The following is a 20,709-nucleotide window of genomic DNA, read 5'->3' as shown; positions in this document are numbered from 1 at the left end:
GCCGGTTTTTTTTTTGGTAAAATTGGGTAGCATATTAATGTTTTAAGATATTTTTTGTCCAATTTTAGTTTGTTACTTTCAATAAAAAGTGAGGTTATTTTATTGGCTTGCAGTTTTTCAATGCAGAATCATTCATAAAATAGTCTAAATTATGCAAGAAAAAGAAAGATTTTTAAAATAGTTAAGAAAACATGTTTACAGTAGACTTTATATAGGCGTTTAAATAATAAATAAATTAAAAAAAAAAAGTCATTTTCGGTTTTCGGCCAAGGGCATCCTAAATTTTTGGTTTCAGACCAGAATTTCTTTTTTTGCTGCATCCTTACTGCAAATAGGTGTAAAATACATAACATGAAAGCCCCTCTGTAGAGAAGACGGATAGTTAAACATGGGCACCCTGTATTGTAAAGAAACTGAGCAGTTGGGGTCGTATAGTGACCACCTGGGTTAACGTTGGACCCCCCGCCAGTTGATCATGAATGCTTCAGCTAGACTCACCCACCTAAGTCGCACATCCATGTGAGCTGACAAGCTCTGCCAGTCCCTACACTTTGTAATACAGGTCAAAGCCTAACCTATAAAGCACTCAACAGCCTCACTTCCAACTATATTTCTTATAGGGACATTCCAGTGAAAATTTAAATGCACATAGATGAATTACATCTTTGAATAGAAACATATTTGTAATATACTTGTACAGTATTGCCAAAAATGCTTCTGGTAAAAGTGATCACTGTTTTAGCGTGAACATTTTTTTCTGCACGTGCATGTGAAGCATAGCTAGATATTGTCAGTGCACCAGCATTTTAAATACTGCAACTGCTCAGAACACCAGTGGGGCTTGTATCATGTGAGCCATTAACAAATTGAGTCATTACCAGATGATAAAAGCAACTTAAGCTCTCTGAGCAAGTGCTGCGTTTTAAATGCTGGTGCAAGGAACATACTTAAATACACGTTTTAAACAGCTATAGCTTTTATTAGAAGCATTTTTGCTAATATATTTATATTACAAAAATGCTTCCATACAAAACTGAACTGCATCCATGTGCATTTTAATTTGGGCTGGAATGTCCCTTTAACTTGTCCCCGAGTCGTCCTCTTCCCATCAACCTCTGACCTACATCTTTCCACTCCTATTATCTCTACCTCCCTCTATCGCCTACAAGACGTGTCATGCGCTGCTCCGGTCCTCTGATGGGACTGCGATAAAGTAACAGACGAACTCAAACTCTGTACAGCTTCCGGCGCTCTGAGAACCCAACAATTCAGAGAGGTTTACCACCATCTCTTCCATTTTGAATTGCCTTGACTAGCTGCTGCAGCTACAAACCATTTGACAGGGCTGACCCAACCCTCATCTTTGCACCGTCATCCTGTAGACTAAGATCTCCGGAGCAGAACCCCCCTCCTGTACTAGTTTTGTACAGTCTGTAGTGCTTGTATCTTACCACAAATATTTGTCCAGTTATAACTCCACCTTTAGACCCAGCACAATATTATTTTGCAACACTTCCCATAAAATTGTGCACTGGTGAGAAAAATATGTACCAGCTAATATATATAGACAGATAAATGTCTTATGCCTAGAGCCTAAGCAAGTTTGCCCAGAACTGAAAGTACGTGCAAGATATACTTAGTGTATTTTTTCAGTCAGTCACAAACTAAATTTTGGCAACAGTCCTTAGCACCACCCCCCCCCCCCCCACACACACACCATTAATCTATACAGCCCTAAACCTAAAGCAGTGAGAAATGAACAGGCTCTTATATTTGTTCCAGGCAGTCACATTGCAGAAAAGCCCTAGTTTGTGACATATACAGATAACACCTGCAACCTCTCCATGCTCCCCTGGCACGACTATTGTGTTCCTGGCCTCTCTTTGCACCCACCCCCTGCACGACAGTTGTCGTTCCTGGCCTCTCCCTGCACGACAGTTGTCGTTCCTGGCCTCTCCCTGCACGACAGTTGTCGTTCCTGGCCTCTCCCTGCACGACAGTTGTCGTTCCTGGCCTCTCCCTGCACGACAGTTGTCGTTCCTGGCCTCTCCCTGCACGACAGTTGTCGTTCCTGGCCTCTCCCTGCACGACAGTTGTCGTTCCTGGCCTCTCCCTGCACGACAGTTGTCGTTCCTGGCCTCTCCCTGCACGACAGTTGTCGTTCCTGGCCTCTCCCTGCACGACAGTTGTCGTTCCTGGCCTCTCCCTGCACGACAGTTGTCGTTCCTGGCCTCTCCCTGCACGACAGTTGTCGTTCCTGGCCTCTCCCTGCACGACAGTTGTCGTTCCTGGCCTCTCCCTGCACGACAGTTGTCGTTCCTGGCCTCTCCCTGCACGACAGTTGTCGTTCCTGGCCTCTCCCTGCACGACAGTTGTCGTTCCTGGCCTCTCCCTGCACACACCCACTGCAAGACAGACAGTTGTCAGTCCAGACCCCTCCCTGCACGACAGTTGTCAGTCCAGACCCCTCCCTGCACACACCCACTGCATGACAGACAGTTGTCAGTCCAGACCTCTCCCTGCACACACCCACTGCATGACAGACAGTTGTCAGTCCAGACCTCTCCCTGCACACACCCACTGCATGACAGACAGTTGTCAGTCCAGACCTCTCCCTGCACACACCCACTGCATGACAGACAGTTGTCAGTCCAGACCTCTCCCTGCACACACCCACTGCATGACAGACAGTTGTCAGTCCTGGCCCCTCCCTGCACACACCCACTGCATGACAGACAGTTGTCAGTCCTGGCCCCTCCCTGCACACACCCACTGCATGACAGACAGTTGTCAGTCCTGGCCCCTCCCTGCACACACCCACTGCATGACAGACAGTTGTCAGTCCTGGCCCCTCCCTGCACACACCCACTGCATGACAGACAGTTGTCAGTCCTGGCCCCTCCCTGCACACACCCACTGCATGACAGACAGTTGTCAGTCCTGGCCCCTCCCTGCACACACCCACTGCATGACAGACAGTTGTCAGTCCTGGCCCCTCCCTGCACACACCCACTGCATGACAGACAGTTGTCAGTCCTGGCCCCTCCCTGCACACACCCACTGCATGACAGACAGTTGTCAGTCCTGGCCCCTCCCTGCACACACCCACTGCATGACAGACAGTTGTCAGTCCTGGCCCCTCCCTGCACACACCCACTGCATGACAGACAGTTGTCAGTCCTGGCCCCTCCCTGCACACACCCACTGCATGACAGACAGTTGTCAGTCCTGGCCCCTCCCTGCACACACCCACTGCATGACAGACAGTTGTCAGTCCTGGCCCCTCCCTGCACACACCCACTGCATGACAGACAGTTGTCAGTCCTGGCCCCTCCCTGCACACACCCACTGCATGACAGACAGTTGTCAGTCCTGGCCCCTCCCTGCACACACCCACTGCATGACAGACAGTTGTCAGTCCTGGCCCCTCCCTGCACACACCCACTGCATGACAGACAGTTGTCAGTCCTGGCCCCTCCCTGCACACACCCACTGCATGACAGACAGTTGTCAGTCCTGGCCCCTCCCTGCACACACCCACTGCATGACAGACAGTTGTCAGTCCTGGCCTCTCCCTGCACACACCCACTGCATGACAGACAGTTGTCAGTCCTGGCCCCTCCCTGCACACACCCACTGCATGACAGACAGTTGTCAGTCCTGGCCTCTCCCTGCACACACCCACTGCATGACAGACAGTTGTCAGTCCAGACCTCTCCCTGCACACACCCACTGCATGACAGACAGTTGTCAGTCCTGGCCTCTCCCTGCACACACCCACTGCATGACAGACAGTTGTCAATCCTGGCCTCTCCCTGCACACACCCACTGCATGACAGACAGTTGTCAGTCCTGGCCTCTCCCTGCACACACCCACTGCACGACAGTTGTCAGTCCAGACCCCTCCCTGCACGACTGTTGTCAGTCCAGACCCCTCCCTGCACACACCCACTGCATGACAGACAGTTGTCAGTCCAGACCTCTCCCTGCACACACCCACTGCATGACAGACAGTTGTCAGTCCTGGCCCCTCCCTGCACACACCCACTGCATGACAGACAGTTGTCAGTCCTGGCCCCTCCCTGCACACACCCACTGCATGACAGACAGTTGTCAGTCCTGGCCCCTCCCTGCACACACCCACTGCATGACAGACAGTTGTCAGTCCTGGCCCCTCCCTGCACACACCCACTGCATGACAGACAGTTGTCAGTCCTGGCCCCTCCCTGCACACACCCACTGCATGACAGTTGTCATTCCTGGCCTCTCCCTGCACACACCCACTGCATGACAGTTGTCATTCCTGGCCTCTCCCTGCACACACCCACTGCATGACAGTTGTCATTCCTGGCCTCTCCCTACACACCCACCCACTGCATGACAGTAGATGTTCCTGGCCTCTCCCTACACACCCACCCACTGCATGACAGTAGATGTTCCTGGCCTCTCCCTACACACACACCCACTGCATGACAGTAGATGTTCCTGGCCTCTCCCTACACACACACCCACTGCATGACAGTAGATGTTCCTGGCCTCTCCCTACACACACACCCACTGCATGACAGTAGATGTTCCTGGCCTCTCCCTACACACACACCCACTGCATGACAGTAGATGTTCCTGGCCTCTCCCTACACACACACCCACTGCATGACAGTAGATGTTCCTGGCCTCTCCCTACACACACACCCACTGCATGACAGTAGATGTTCCTGGCCTCTCCCTACACACACACCCACTGCATGACAGTAGATGTTCCTGGCCTCTCCCTACACACACACCCACTGCATGACAGTAGATGTTCCTGGCCTCTCCCTACACACACACCCACTGCATGACAGTAGATGTTCCTGGCCTCTCCCTACACACACACCCACTGCATGACAGTAGATGTTCCTGGCCTCTCCCTACACACACACCCACTGCATGACAGTAGATGTTCCTGGCCTCTCCCTACACACACACCCACTGCATGACAGTAGATGTTCCTGGCCTCTCCCTACACACACACACACTGCATGACAGTAGATGTTCCTGGCCTCTCCCTACACACACACACTGCATGACAGTAGATGTTCCTGGCCTCTCCCTACACACACACCCACTGCATGACAGTAGATGTTCCTGGCCTCTTCCTACACACACCCACTGCATGACAGTAGATGTTCCTGGCCTCTTCCTACACACACCCACTGCATGACAGTTGTCATTCCTGGCCTCTCCCTGCACACACCCACTGCATGACAGTAGATGTTCCTGGCCTCTCCCTGCACACACCCACTGCATGACAGTAGATGTTCCTGGCCTCTCCCTGCACACACCCACTGCATGACAGTAGATGTTCCTGGCCTCTCCCTGCACACACCCACTGCATGACAGTAGATGTTCCTGGCCTCTCCCTGCACACACCCACTGCATGACAGTAGATGTTCCTGGCCTCTCCCTGCACACACCCACTGCATGACAGTCATGTTCCTGGCCTCTCCCTGCACACACCCACTGCATGACAGTCATGGTCCTGGCCTCTCCCTGCACACAAACTGCAAGACAGATTAATGGGTAGCAATAAAAAGTTGCACAAAAAAAAAAAAAGTTAGACTCAAATTAGGAGTTTTCATACAACATGTAGATTAGCGAGATGGAACCGGTTTATTACCCCAACCTGTGTAACTCAACAGCTTCAATAAAGTATATTACAAGTAAATTATTCAAGTAATACACAGCGCCATCTATTGGATGACAGAAGCACTTCAGTGAATACACGTGCAATACAGTGATTGACATAAAATCAGAACCAATAATAAGCTTAGTTACATTGCCTATCCAATCGCTAAACAGGAAGACAAGCTATGAGGGCGGGAAAACACTTTGAAAATTCAAACAGTTATGTACTAATGACCCATGTCAGTGCACACAGTGACCGCAAACCAAACTCACCATTGCTTCGCAAAATCTTAATGACCACCCCAACCATCAGCCTGCTCGCCAGCAATCCTTCCATGACTGCTTAATCTGCGTCCCGTGCGAGAGATAGCAAAGGAAGTGCGTACTGAATAAGGTAATTGCTAGCTATGTGAGGAGAGAGTGCTGGGAAAGACAATCTGCTATTGCCGTCCTGAGCTTTGTGTACTCGCACTCTCTCCTCCTGTCTGTACGTACGTATACAGCGGCGACCGCAACCGCCAAACTTTTTAAACTATTCTTACGCCTCGCGTCACAGAACGCGACGACTACAATTCCTAGAAGGCTTTGCGCATGGCAGTTTTTCTGAAAAGCATCAGACAGTCAGTTGTTTGTTTGCCTCTTCTTGCATTGCTTGTGGATGGTCGTGTTTTGTTGTAAGACTGGCAATAAATAATAATAATAACAATGCAAATATAGCAGTAGCAATGTTGATTTCTGTATTTGTGATGTTTGCGAAACGTAAAGTAGTAAATATGTCGTGTATTTGGTATATATATATAGAACATAATGAGTGCACTCGCCAGGACTTTTCAGAAGTTTAATTCCAATATGTGAACGTTTTCGGGGGGTTAGTCCCTTCTTCAGACATACAAAGAAGGGGCTAACCCCCCCCCCCCCTCAAAAAAAAACGTTCACATATTGGAATTAAACTTCTGAAAAGTCCTGGCGAGTGCACTCCTCATTATGTTCTATTTACTTATCTGTTGCACCCTGGGCATTGGAACTGTATTTTTGGAGTGCTTGTCTATCCTGAACTTATATATATATATATATATATATATATATATATATATATATATATATATATATACAGGTAGCCCTCAGTTTACGACGGGGTTAGGTTCCAGAAGGAATGGTTGTAAATCAAAACCGTTGTAAATTGAAACCCAGTTTATAATGTAAGTCAATGGGAAGTGAGGGAGATAGGTTCCAGGCCCCTCTCACAATTGTCATAAGTAACACCTAATACATTATTTTTAAAGCTTTGAAATGAAGACTTTAAATGCTAAACAGCAGTATAAACCTAATAAAATAATCACACAACACAGAATATATAATTAAACTAAGTTAAATGAACAAAAACATTTGCTAAACAGCATTATAAACCTAATAAAATAATCACACAACACAGACTTCACTTGCATTTTTCTGCAAACAGTTCTTTCTATGCATTCCAATCTGTACTGATTTATAGAAAGGAAGATCTTGTTCCCTTTGAAATCTGCTCGATAGCTCAGGTCTGGTTAAACTGATTAATTTCAGCTTGCTTGGCTTTGCTGCAACACAAGCGGACAGCTCCACCTACTGGCTATTTTAATAAATGCACTGCTTCTCAATGCTTTTCAATAGCAGTCACATGACTGGAAAAAAAGGTTGTTATTCTTAAACGGTGTAAATTGAACCGTTGTAAAACGAGGGCCACCTGTATATGTATGTGTATAATATGTATGTGTGTATAAATATGTATGTATGTGTGTATATATTTATGTGTATATTTATATATATATGTGTGTGTAACTGTGTATATATATATATATATACAGTATATATATATATATATATATATATATATTTATGTATATATATATATATGTGTGTGTGTGTACATATATATATATGTGTGTGTGTGTGTATATATATATATATATATATATGTGTGTGTGTGTGTGTGTGTATATATTAATATATATGTATGTGTGTATATATATATATATATATATATATATATATATATATATATATATATATATATATATATATATATATATATGTGTATGTGTGTATATATATATGTGTATATATCTATATATTTGTGTATATATATATATGTGCATATGTATATATGTGTGTATATATTAATATATGTGTTAGTGATGCACCGAAATGGAAATTCTGGACCGAATCCGAAAATCCAGGATGCACTTAGCCAAAAACCGAAACAGAAACCAAAAATGTCTTTTTTTTCCAAATTATTTTAAAAAAAAATTTTTTTAGTTTTTTTGCATAATTAGACTATTTTATGAATGAATCTGAATTGAAAACCTTCAAGCCAATAAAATAAAATAAAATACACTTTTATTGAAAGCAACACACTAAAATTGGACAAAAATATCTTAAAACAATAATATGCTACACAATAATTTTACCAAGAAGAAAAAAACGATAATGCCATTTTCAGCCAAAATGTTTCTGCGAACAAATTTCGGTGCATCCCTACTTAAAACAACATTAAATATCAATTTACTGTATTTTTCTGTATTTAGTTCTGTGTAACAGAATCAGATTTAACAGTATTTTTTTACCAATTATCCAAATAATGTATAGTCCTAGAAAACTATTATTATATGAGAAACAGTAAGTCAAGAAATGAACTCAAACAGCAACTCTAGGCTAGCATCGAATTTGAAATATGCTACACAATAATTTTACAGAAAATAACAGGCAAAAAAAACGAAATAGCCAAAAATGCCATTTTCGGCCGAAACGTTTCTGCGGCCGAAATTTTAGTGCATCCCTAATATGTGTGTGTATGTGTATATATATATATATATATATATATATATATATATATATATATATATATATATATATATATATATATATATATATATATATATATATATATATATATATATAGATAGATAGATACAAAAGAGAAGAAAAATTACAGCGCTCTGTGGTATATAAATATCCCTATAAAACAATAATACGCTCAGAGAGGTCACGTGATGCTGCCTAATAACCTAACAGAACACTGATAGGGGTCCCCATCCCTAGAGGTGTGCTGTCAATGAATAGGAGAAAAATGGATGAAAAGAATGGTTATATTTGCAGGACAAGACCTAACTACAGTCTAAAATAGAATAACAATTAATACATATATGTAGAGATAGAAATCCCCAAATCAAAAATTCAAGGGATATGAGTGGGGAAAATGCCACATTAGTAGTGTATTACTCACTAGTTACCCCTTACTCAAACTAATATGTAGTTAATGCAATATTTATATTAATATTCTCAAATAATAATAATAATGTAATTAACCTTCAATAAAAGTTGATTTTGAGTGAACATCAATACAAATGTCATAGAGATGTCAATACTTAAATGATGGATTGCACAGTAAACAAGAGCAATAGTCAGGTCTTCTCTCGCGCTGGTTGGATTCTTTGTTTACGTCACGTCCAGCGGCTCACGGTGAGGCTCTTCGGTACCGGGATTTGGTTTATGTTTTGTCACCCAGACAACCGGAGGAGGGAGAGCTGGGAGATTAGAACATATAAAAGCTGGAGACTGCACCAGCCGAAAAGGCGATCGATACCAGGAGACGTTCACAGGGCGGATCAACTTTCAAACTGGGGAGTCTACTACTTGATAATCTGTGCGGCACTTACCTCATTCTGTTTGAGGTAGTTTTTTGTACGTAGGAAATTCTTCTGTTATCACTGGAACTTTTTGGGCACACCAACTTACCAGAATTTTGGAATCAAGTTTTTATTCACTTGGGAACTTTGAGACATCTTTTTTGTTTATTACACTTTGGGGACTATTGATTGCTCTTGTTTACTGTGCATTCCCTCATTTAAGTATTGACATCTCTATGACATTTGTATTGATGTTCACTGAAAATCAACTTTTATTGAAGGTCAATTACTTTATTATTCTTATTATTTGAGAATATTAATATAAATATTGCATTAACTACATATTAGTTTGAGTAAGGGGTAACTAGTGAGTAATACACTACTAACGTGGCATTTTCCCCACTCATATCCCTGGAATTTTTGATTTGGGGATTTCTATCTCTACATATATGTATTAATTGTTATTCTATTTTAGACTGTAGTTAGGTCTTGTCCTGCTCCTATAACCATTCTTTTCAACCGTATATATATATATATATATATATATATATATATATGTGTATATATATATATGTGTGTGTGTATATATATATATATATATATATATATATGTGTGTGTATATATGTATATAGAAAGGCTTTTTTTGGAATCCTAGTAGTGCCGGAGGATTTTGCCCTAAGGGATCTAACTACCAATAGGAGGAAGAGGAGTGAGCCTAGGTGTGCGTGTGACGTTACATACTCTGAGTACAGCAGTGGACATCAGTAAGCTGCAGGAAATAACGGCAACGGACGAACATGCAACGGATACCCCTTGGATACTCGTGAGTGAGGGACTTCCCAGGACCGCCGCTTTTGCCAGTTTTCCGACAACGGATCCTAAACCAACACATACCGGCTGTGCCCCACAAAGGATAAACTCCAGTGAGTACCTTTAAGCAATTATTAGAGTCTTATCAACTATGCTAGCACCCTCGGATGAAGAAGTATTACAGCTTATTGTATGGTTTTCCTTCAACCGATTGGGGGCAGCGGTGAACTCTGATTTATATTGAATACCAATCACGCACACCTTTACTCATATGGACTATTTATAGAGGCATAACAGTGGGCGAGTATTGATAGGATACAATTTGTTCTATCAAGCACTGTTTGTTGCCATACTCTCATTGTCTAAGATAAAGACTTTTTGTTTGAATGCCGGTCAGTCTCCTTTATAGTAGTGAGTACATACGCATCTCCACCATTAGTGTTTTGTGTCCCTAGGGCAAGTACCCCTGACTCTTTGGAAATAACTTTATTTATTTATCATTTTTCTGAGGGGTACTGTAGGCTTTCTGCACATAAAAGCATCTTAACCTTTTTCTTTTTTGAGATATATATATATATATATATATATATATATATGTGTGTATGTGTATATATATGTATGTGTGTATATATATCCATATATACATGTGTGTGGGTATATAGTTGTATTATCCGCTAATATAAAACTTATTTGAATAGTCTTTATTTGACCTTCAGTGATTATTAGAAGCCAGTTAGCAAATAATTTCTGGCGATTACTCTGACCTTGGGAGTTTTAAGAATAGTATATAAACTAGAAAGAGAGTAATTACCTATTCTATGTAAATTTATTGCCAGTATTTTATCGCAAGTTTTCTACCTCAATGTGCGCTTGCACACAATTACGTAATCGCACTCCACATATATTTGAAAATACTGTGTGGAATGTGATTATGTAATTAAAAGCATGAGCACATTGTGTTAGCAAATCTCGAGGGAAGACTAAATTACTCCTCACATTTATTAAGGCAGCCATGTAGATATGTGCTGCGCAGTTGAACACGTTATTAAATTTCTACACAGTAATTTTTGCATCAATTAGACAATGTTTTTGACTGTTCAGCCTCGCACATCTAATACAAATGAAATAAAGTCACTCTCTTGACCTGATCTTTAGTTATCAATGCACTCTCTCAAACTTCTCAAACTCCCCTTTTCCTCTTTCCGACCACCATCTCCTTACCTGCAACATATCATCCCTTCCTACAACTCTCCCACCTACTCCTCCTCACACCAAACTTCACAGAAGCATTATGTCTTTAGATCAGCAACAACTTGCTAATTCCCTTAAACCGCTCCTCTCATCCTTCTCCTCCTTTTCCTGCCCTGAACAATCTATCTGCCACTATATTTCCACCCTTATATCCGTCCTTGACAATCTCGCCCCTCTTACCACTGCTCGGAAATCACACATCATCCCCAGCCCTGGCATACTCCTCTGACACGGTACCTACGCAGATGTTCCCGTACTGCTGAACGGCATTGGAGAAAATCACGGAGTTCAGCTGATTTTCTTCACTACAAATTCATCTTGAACTCCTACTACTCTGCCCTTAATCTCAACAAGCAACACTACTTCTCTACTCTTATGTCTAATCTTTCTTCAAACCCAAAACGTCTGTTCTCCACTTTCAATACTATCCTCCGCCCTCCCCCACTTCCTAATACAACTTCTCTGTCAGCTCAAGACTTTGCCAGTCACTTCATTAACCAAATTGACTCCATCCGACATGAAATTAGCTCTCAACATAATTCCATTCTCTCCCCCCCTCAAATGCTCTCACTCAACCACAACCCTCATAACCTGAAACTTAGTTAATTCTCCCCTGTTACTGAAGATGAAGTTTCAGCACTTATACTGCGCTCTCACCTCACTACCTGTCCCCTTGACCCTATCCCCTCACAGCTGCTCCCCTCTCTCTCTGCTACCCTTACCCCTACACTAACACACATTTTCAACCTCTCCCTCAGCACTGGTACATTTCCCTCATCTATGAAACATGCACTGGTCACACCTATCCTCAAAAAACCTTCCCTTGATCCTACCTCCACATCCAACTACCGCCCTATTTCCCTCCTCCCTCTTGCTTCAAAGCTTCTCGAAAAACTAGTATATGCACGCCTATCCCATTTCCTTACGTTAAACTCCCTTCTTGACCCGCTGCAATCTGGATTTCGTCCCTATCACTCCACAGAGACAGCTATTAAGGTCACCAACAACCTACTTACAGCTAAATCAAAAGGCCACTTCTCTCTGCTTATCCTCTTTGATCTGTCCGCAGCCTTTGACACTGTCGACCACCCTCTTTTGCTCCAAACCCTCCAATCCTTCGGCATCTGTGACACAGCCCTTTCATGGCTCTCTTCCTACCTATCAAACCGTATCTTCAGTGTAGCCTTCTCTGGGGCCTCCTCTGCCCCGTCACCACTTTCTGTCGGAGTACCGCAAGGCTCTGTCCTCAGTCCCCTTCTCTTCTCAATCTACACGTCATCACTAGGTTCCCTAATAAAGTCCCACGGTTTACAATATCATTTGTATGCCGATGACACCCAAATCTACTTCTCTGCACCAGACCTATCTCCTTCCTTGCTAACCCGTGTCACTAACTGTCTTTCTCACATCTCTTCCTGGATGTCCTCTCACTACCTCAAGCTATATCTCTCCAAAACTGAGCTCCTCATTTTCCCCCCTTCTTCCAAAATCGCCACCCCCAATATCTCTATAACTGTCGACAACTCCATCATTACCCCTAGCCCGCATGCCCGATGTTTCGGGGTCACATTTGACTCAGATCTTTCCTTCACTCCTCACATTCAGTCCTTGGCTAAAGCCTGCCGCTTCCACCTTAAAAACATCTCTAAAATTAGACACTTCCTTACACAAGACACAACTAAGATTTTAATCCACTCTCTCATTCTTTCCCGCCTTAATTACTGCAACTTTGTCCTCTCTGGTCTCCCCACCTGCCGCCTAGCTCCTTTACAATCCATAATGAATGCCTCTGCCAGACTCATCTTCCTTACACATCGCTCTTCATCTGCTGCACCTCTCTGCCAATCCCTTCACTGGCTTCCTCTAGGATCAAACACAAAACTCTCACTCTGACATACAAAGCCCTCAACTGCACTGCTTCCCCCTACATCTCAGACCTTGTCTCCAGATACTCTCCCTCCCGTCCCCTTTGCTCTGCTCATGATCTCCTACTTTCCTCCTCTCTTGTCACCTCATCACACTCCCATTTACAGGACTTCTCCAGACTGGCTCCCATCTTGTGGAACTCTCTGCCTCGCTCCACAAGACTCTCTTCAAGTTTTAAAAGCTTCAAGTGCTCCCTAAAGACTCTACTGTTCAGGGATGCATACAACCTACGCTAACCTTTCCTAATACCAGTTCCTCTCCTCCATTGCTATCCCCTGAACCCCCTTAGCATGTAAGCCTAAAAGTCCAGCTGTTTGTAGATCACCTTCTTAAGAGCTGACTACAACAGTGCAACTCTTGGCAGAGCCCTCTACCCATTTGATCCCTATAATTGTTTTGTTGTACTCCCCCTTTGCTTATAGCGCTGCAGAATCTGTTGGCGCTTTACAAATAACCGATAATAATAATAATAATAATAAAGTGTGCCTCCCACTACATCTGTTTTTAATATGCACATTATGTTCATATAAAAAACTGTTGTAGAGATGGAGACACGCTTTATTTCGTTTGTATTAGATGTGCGAGGTTCAACAGTCAAAATCATTATCTAATTAAAGCAAAAAAAATAAAATTACCACGTAGAAATGTAACACCATGTTTAACTGCGCAAGCGCACATCTACGTGGCCGCTTTAATAAAATAAAAAAATTGTAATTTAGTCCTTCCTCGTTGAGAATTGCTACCTCAATCTGTGCATGCTTCTAATTACATAATCACATTCCACACATTCGTTTTAAACGAGTATAAAAAAACAATATATAAACTTGCTTAAATCACAATATAAGAAATAATGAAATACAAAAACAAATGTGATGGTGCACAAAAAAGGATAAAAGTCCCTGTGACAGACCCTTCGGTCAGAACTGAAAGAGTTAACTTTGTTCAGCTTTAAAAAGCTATTTTCTAAAGACAGGTTTGCTGGCATCAGCTATAATTAAGTTTAAGTGATAAACATTCCCATTGTTCAATCACATCTAGAGAGCAGACGCCCAAGTGATAAGAAAGGATCAAGTGTGTTTTGTGTTTAACTTGTTATCTGCTTAAGTAATGTAATTCTATTGTGGCCTGTCAAAGGGCGTTGTCTCTCTATCTAATGTACAATATTCTTTCAACCCCCCAGCTGGGGTCAGACCTGCATAAATACTAGGCATATAGCCTTTAATAAATGACATTCTGTTTTAAACCTTCAAATGTGGAGCCTGGTCTCATGTTTGAGGAGGGGAATTAGCTGGGTTGTGAGTTGTTGATCTAACATTCAGGGCATCATCCATCTGGTATTAAACCTTGGTATCCTTTTGGTACCGTAACAGTCCCAGGTTATCATGTTGGTAATGCTCAGTAGGTGAACCTCAGGGAAAGAAGATACACATATAGTGAAGTTCTGTGGTTATGTATAATTTACAGCAGAACCTAGAAAAGGTACTCACATTGTCTAGACCTTCAAAATCAAGCTCTAGATATATAGGCACAGGAAGCTCCTAATAAGAGGCAAGGCAAAGAAGGATGTTCCAGCTCCAAAGGATGAATCAGAAGTGGTTAAAGGGACAGTCAACACCAGAATGTGTGTTGTTTTAAAAGATAGATAATCCCTTAATTAACAATTCCCCAGTTTTGCATAACCAACACAGTTATAATTATACATGTTTTACCTCTTTAATTACCTTGTATCTAAGCTTTAGCAGACTGCCTCCTTATTTCAGTTCTTTTGACAGACTTGCATTTAAGCCAATCAGAGCTGTCTCCATGGTAAATTCATGTGCATGAGCTCAATGTTATCTACATGAAACACGTGAACTAATGCCCTCTAGGGGTGAAAAACTATTAAAATGCATTTAGATTAGAGGCGGCCTTCAAGGTCTAAGAAATTAGCATATGAACCTCCTAGGTTTAGCTTTCAACTAAGAATACCAAGAGAACAAAGCAAAATTAGTGATAAAAGTAAATTGGAAAGTTGTTTAAAATTACATGCCCTATTTGAAACATGAAAGTTTTTTTTGGACTTGACTGTCCCTTTAAAAAGTATACAGTAACAAATGTATTAAAAATAAGTCACAAGTCATGAGACTGTCCCAATCATAGACTACTACAAGCAAAAGACTGTGTGTATGACAATGTCCAGTGAATGCTCTGTTAGTCCGGTAAGGAACAAGGCTCTGCCCCTTTTGTTACGTCACTACTCCAATGTATGTTTCACCAATCACAGCTTGGCTTTTTCAAGGATGACTTCAAGATGGTCCTGATGACCTTTTATAGTTGTAACTCCACTTCTGATTGGGTCCTGGATTCTTATGCAATTGTTTTGACAGAGTCCTCATGTCTTATTGATTCACTTGTTTTTAAGAAATTTGTTATAGTTTTTAACCACTTCTGATTCAGCCTTTGGAGCTGGAACATCCTTCTTTGCCTTGCCTCCTATTAGGAGCTTCCTGTGCCTATATATCTAGAGCTTGATTTTGAAGGTCTAGACAATGTGAGTACCTTTTCTAGGTTCTGCTGTAAATTTCACATAACCACAGAACTTCACTATATGTGTTTCTTCTTTTTTTTTCCCTGAGGTTCATCTGCTGAGCATTACCACCGTGATAACCTGGGACTTTTATCCTTTTTTTTGTGCACCATGACATTTGTTTTTATATGTGGAGTGTGATTACGTAAAAGTGCGCATGCACACATCCAGGTAGCAAATCTCGATGAGGGAGCAAATTTCGACAGAGCACCAGTTCTACCATCAACCAGGACCATCCAGCCGGGTGCTCTCTAACTAGTTCCTGAAAAAAATTAGCGAATTTGGAGTTATGCAAAAAAAACATTTTATGAGAAAGCCTTTCTTAAGGTATCCAACAGATTTGCAACTCATCTGGTCTTTTCCTCTGACTTGATCAATGTAAGTGATCCCTTTGTGATTCCAATTTTTAAAAATTTTAGACCTTAATTTAAGTAGAAAATTGGAAACTTTCTTAAAATGGTATGTTCTGTTTGAATAACAAAAGAAAATGTCTGGCTCTCATATCCTTTTAATTCATGTATGACATTATGAGCTACATATTAAGAAGGGTACATGAATGGTGCGTTTAATAAATAAAAACCATATTCTTTTATTTGTCAGTTGTTCTGCTGTAAAGTGTAGGGGACTCGGATGCCTCAATATGAACCAAATATAAACATAACACCAACAAAACTCCCATGTATAATTCCCACAGTTTCTAGTTTTCAACTGTCCTGTTTCTGCCTCCTTTTTTCATAGTGAATTGTCCTTGGAGTCTGTTTGCATGTAAAAAAATGTCACTGATATATGGAACTTCCGCAAATGCTTAAATAATGCTTAAAAATAAAGGTCCACTCAGGAGCAGCAACACATTGTAGCTCATAAGTAAGGCACAGCCAGTGAGCCAAAGATGATTGGAATAAACACTAGCTGTGTCCTGCTCAGGAACTGTAATATGCTGTAGCTCTCAACAGATTTTAGCAGTATGTTTGCATTAGAAGTGTCTGGTTCATAACAAATAATATATATTCAGCTGCTCAGGTAACCATAGTTTAGTTCCTAATATGCATTATTCTATTTAATAAGAATCGTCTAATCTCCATATGGGCTGCACCACCCACATATTGATCTGGCTTTAATTATCTGTATTTCTTGCCAAGATTTTGTGCCCAAAGTCACAAGATCAGCATTTTATATTTTCGATTTTACTGGTTGCATGTGTTGCTCTGTATCTAATTCCAACAGTTTCAGTAACGTTTCACTAGGTGGAAATAGGTTCTTTTTATATGTACAGTATATTATGATAGATTTTTTTTGTCTGTGAATGTTGGCATTTGGCAATAAATTATCTTTATTTTTCAACCAGCTGCTTAACTACCCAGAATGCACTTTCCAGCCCCTGGCATCCATAGAATCACATGATATCATACTCTGGTCTAAGTGTAAAGTCCTCACAGTTGCACTCTACAAAGGCCACCTGTGCTGGGAGAACCATTTTCCCTTGAACCTTTTGTGTAACACTGCACAAGTGTATTGTCACTGCATCCTCTGTAAGTCTCCACTGTGCAGTCAACCTTTTTTCTGTTACTGTATAACCTGTTCTATCAGCCTCCTCTGTCACTGTGTATCCTGTGCTGTCAGCCTCCTCTGTCACTGTGTATCCTGTGCTGTCAGCCTCCTCTGTCACTGTGTATCCTGTGCTGTCAGCCTCCTCTGTCACTGTGTATCCTGTGCTGTCAGCCTCCTCTGTCACTGTGTATCCTGTGCTGTCAGCCTCCTCTGTCACTGTGTATCCTGTGCTGTCAGCCTCCTCTGTCACTGTGTATCCTGTGCTGTCAGCCTCCTCTGTCACTGTGTATCCTGTGCTGTGAGTCTCCTCTGTCACTGTGTATCCTGTGCTGTCAGCCTCCTCTGTCACTGTGTCTCCTGTGCTGTCAGCCTCCTCTGTCACTGTGTATCCTGTGCTGTCAGCCTCCTCTGTCACTGTGTATCCTGTGCTGTCAGCCTCATCTGTCACTGTGTATCCTGTGCTGTCAGTCTCCTCTGTCACTGTGTATCCTGTGCTGTCAGTCTCCTCTGTCACTGTGTATCCTGTGCTGTCAGTCTCCTCTGTCACTGTGTATCCTGTGCTGTGAGTCTCCTCTGTCACTGTGTATCCTGTGCTGTCAGTCTCCTCTGTCACTGTGTATTCTGTTCTATCAGTCTGCTCTGTCACTGTGTATTTCTGTGCTGTCAGTCTGCTCTGTCACTGTGTATCCTGTGCTGTCAGCCTCCTCTGTCACTGTGTATCCTGTGCTGTGAGTCTTCTCTGTCACTGTATCCTGTGCTGTCAGCCTCCTCTGTCACTGTGTATTCTGTTCTATCAGCCTCATCTGTCACTGTGTATCCTGTGATGTCAGTCTTCTCTGACACTGCATATCCTGTGCTGTGAGTCTCCTCTGTCACTGTGTATTCTGTTCTATCAGTCTCCTCTGTCACTGTGTATTTCTGTGCTGTCAGTCTGCTCTGTCACTGTGTATCCTGTGCTGTCAGCCTCCTCTGTCACTGTGTATCCTGTGCTGTCAGCCTCCTCTGTCACTGTGTATCCTGTGCTGTCAGCCTCCTCTGTCACTGTGTATCCTGTGCTGTCAGCCTCCTCTGTCACTGTGTATCTTGTGCTGTCAGCCTCCTCTGTCACTGTGTATCCTGTGCTGTGAGTCTCCTCTGTCACTGTGTATCCTGTGCTGTCAGCCTCCTCTGTCACTGTGTATCCTGTACTGTCAGCCTCCTCTGTCACTGTGTATCCTGTGCTGTCAGCCTCCTCTGTCACTGTGTATCCTGTGCTGTCAGCCTCCTCTGTCACTGTGTATCCTGTGCTGTCAGCCTCCTCTGTCACTGTGTATCCTGTGCTGTGAGTCTCCTCTGTCACTGTGTATCCTGTGCTGTCAGCCTCCTCTGTCACTGTGTATCCTGTGCTGTGAGTCTCCTCTGTCACTGTGTACCCTGTGCTGTCAGCCTCCTCTGTCACTGTGTATCCTGTGCTGTCATCCTCCTCTGTCACTGTGTATCCTGTGCTGTGAGTCTCCTCTGTCACTGTGTATCCTGTGCTGTCAGCCTCCTCTGTCACTGTGTATCCTGTGCTGTCTGTCTCCTCTGTCACTGTGTATCCTGTGCTGTCATCCTCCTCTGTCACTGTGTATCCTGTGCTGTGAGTCTCCTCTGTCACTGTGTATCCTGTGCTGTCATCCTCCTCTGTCACTGTGTATCCTGTGCTGTCTGTCTCCTCTGTCACTGTGTATCCTATGCTGTCAGCCTCCTCTGTCACTGTGTATCCTGTGCTGTCAGTCTCCTCTGTCACTGTGTATCCTGTGCTGTCAGCCTCCTCTGTAACTGTGTATCCTGTGCTGTCAGCCTCATCTGTCACTGTGTATCCTGTGCTGTCAGCCTCATCTGTCACTGTGTATCCTGTGTTGTCAGTCTCCTCTGTCACTGTGTATCCTGTGTTGTCAGTCTCCTCTGTCACTGTGTATCCTGTGCTGTCTGTCTCCTCTGTCACTGTGTATCCTGTGCTGTCAGCCTCATCTGTCACTGTGTATCCTGTGCTGTCAGCCTCCTCTGTCACTGTGTATCCTGTGCTGTCAGCCTCCTCTGTCACTGTGTATCCTGTGCTGTCAGCCTCCTCTGTCACTGTGTATCCTGTGCTGTCAGCCTCCTCTGTCACTATGTATCCTGTGCTGTCACTGTGTATCCTGTGCTGTCAGCCTCCTCTGTCACTGTGTGTCCTGTGCTGTCAGCCTCCTCTGTCACTGTGTATCCTGTGCTGTCAGCCTCCTCTGTCACTATGTATCCTGTGCTGTCACTGTGTATCCTGTGCTGTCAGCCTCCTCTGTCACTGTGTATCCTGTGCTGTCAGCCTTCTCTATCACAGTGCCCCATAGCGTGATATTCGCTGTAAGGTTTCTCTGTGCCAACTTCCCAGAATGCATTTCCTCCCAGCCCCTGACAAACACAGTCACATGACCAGCCTTTCTTGCTCTGCTCTTGGAGTAAAGTCCTCACAGCTTATTCCACTCTGCACATACTCTTGATTCCCCTGTGAGTCTCACTGCCTTGAGCTATATGTCACCTGTACCTACGTGTATCAAGCTGTAGCAGCCTTGATCTGTGAGCATAAGTTAACTCTCAGTACATTATGTGCTGTAAATTTGTGTTTTCTTTCTGTGTCCTGTGCTATAATCATCCTGTATCATAGCTCCCCTATACAATATGACTGCTCTGTCTTATTTGTCACTAGATAATGTTCTAAAGCTCTTATATGTCACTGTGTATTATGTTATGTAGGACAAGTAAGTAAGTAAATAAAATGTAACATTGCATGAAATTTTTTTATACATGATGTTTAGCATTCTTATCACATTGTTCTTTTCTGTTTTTTTGTAGGGCTAATTGGAATTAATTGAAAACAAACCTAACATGGAGGTTTGTTGACATTACTATAGATATCCGTAACATCCCTAATTGCTCTATAACTGCTTTTATTTTTTCACAAAAATAATGTAACTGCAACGTTTGTAACAACTTCCGTCTTTTCTTCACCAACTCAGACATCCTTGATTTTGGAAGTTTCTTAAAGGGACACAAAACCCAATTTCTATCTTTCGTGATTCAGATAGAGCAATTTTAAACAACTTACTAATTTAGTTCTATTATCAAAATTTCTTGTTCTCTTGGTTTCTTTTGTTGAAAAGCAGGGACATAACCTCAGGAGTGTGCACGTGTCTGGAGTGTCTGGAGCACTATATGGCAGCAGTTTTGCAAGAGCACTAGATAGCAGCACTATTTCCTGCCATGTAGTACTCCAGACA

At 42.8% G+C, this 20,709-nt stretch overlaps 2 protein-coding genes across 8 annotated transcripts in view; one reads left to right on the top strand and one right to left on the bottom strand.

Annotated features, from left to right (window-relative positions):
- KIF2C (kinesin family member 2C) overlaps nucleotides 1–6,157 on the bottom strand; it is a gene marked incomplete at its 3' end in the record, with an annotated part of 134,559 nt that extends 128,402 nt beyond the window's left edge. Inside the window, 1 exon segment of the mRNA XM_053693538.1 lies at nucleotides 5,941–6,157. Coding sequence (XP_053549513.1) covers nucleotides 5,941–6,004 — 64 coding nt within the window.
- TKFC (triokinase and FMN cyclase) overlaps nucleotides 5,984–20,709 on the top strand; it is a 97,951-nt gene continuing 83,225 nt past the window's right edge. Inside the window, exons 1-3 of one of the 7 annotated variants that reach the window (XM_053693543.1) lie at nucleotides 6,297–6,341; nucleotides 10,032–10,256; nucleotides 20,285–20,323. In XM_053693543.1, coding sequence (XP_053549518.1) covers nucleotides 20,318–20,323 — 6 coding nt within the window. In that variant the 5' untranslated portion in view covers nucleotides 6,297–6,341; nucleotides 10,032–10,256; nucleotides 20,285–20,317. Of the gene's footprint in view, nucleotides 6,062–6,296; nucleotides 6,342–9,965; nucleotides 10,257–17,304; nucleotides 17,416–19,748; nucleotides 20,009–20,284; nucleotides 20,324–20,709 lie in introns of those variants that run through there. The other 6 variants (XM_053693544.1, XM_053693541.1, XM_053693540.1 and 3 more) reach the window with 6 other exon arrangements.

This window comes from Bombina bombina, chromosome 10 (genome assembly GCF_027579735.1).
Source record: "Bombina bombina isolate aBomBom1 chromosome 10, aBomBom1.pri, whole genome shotgun sequence".
NCBI lineage: Eukaryota > Metazoa > Chordata > Amphibia > Anura > Bombinatoridae > Bombina > Bombina bombina.
This window is presented reverse-complemented; position numbering and strand designations above follow the sequence as displayed.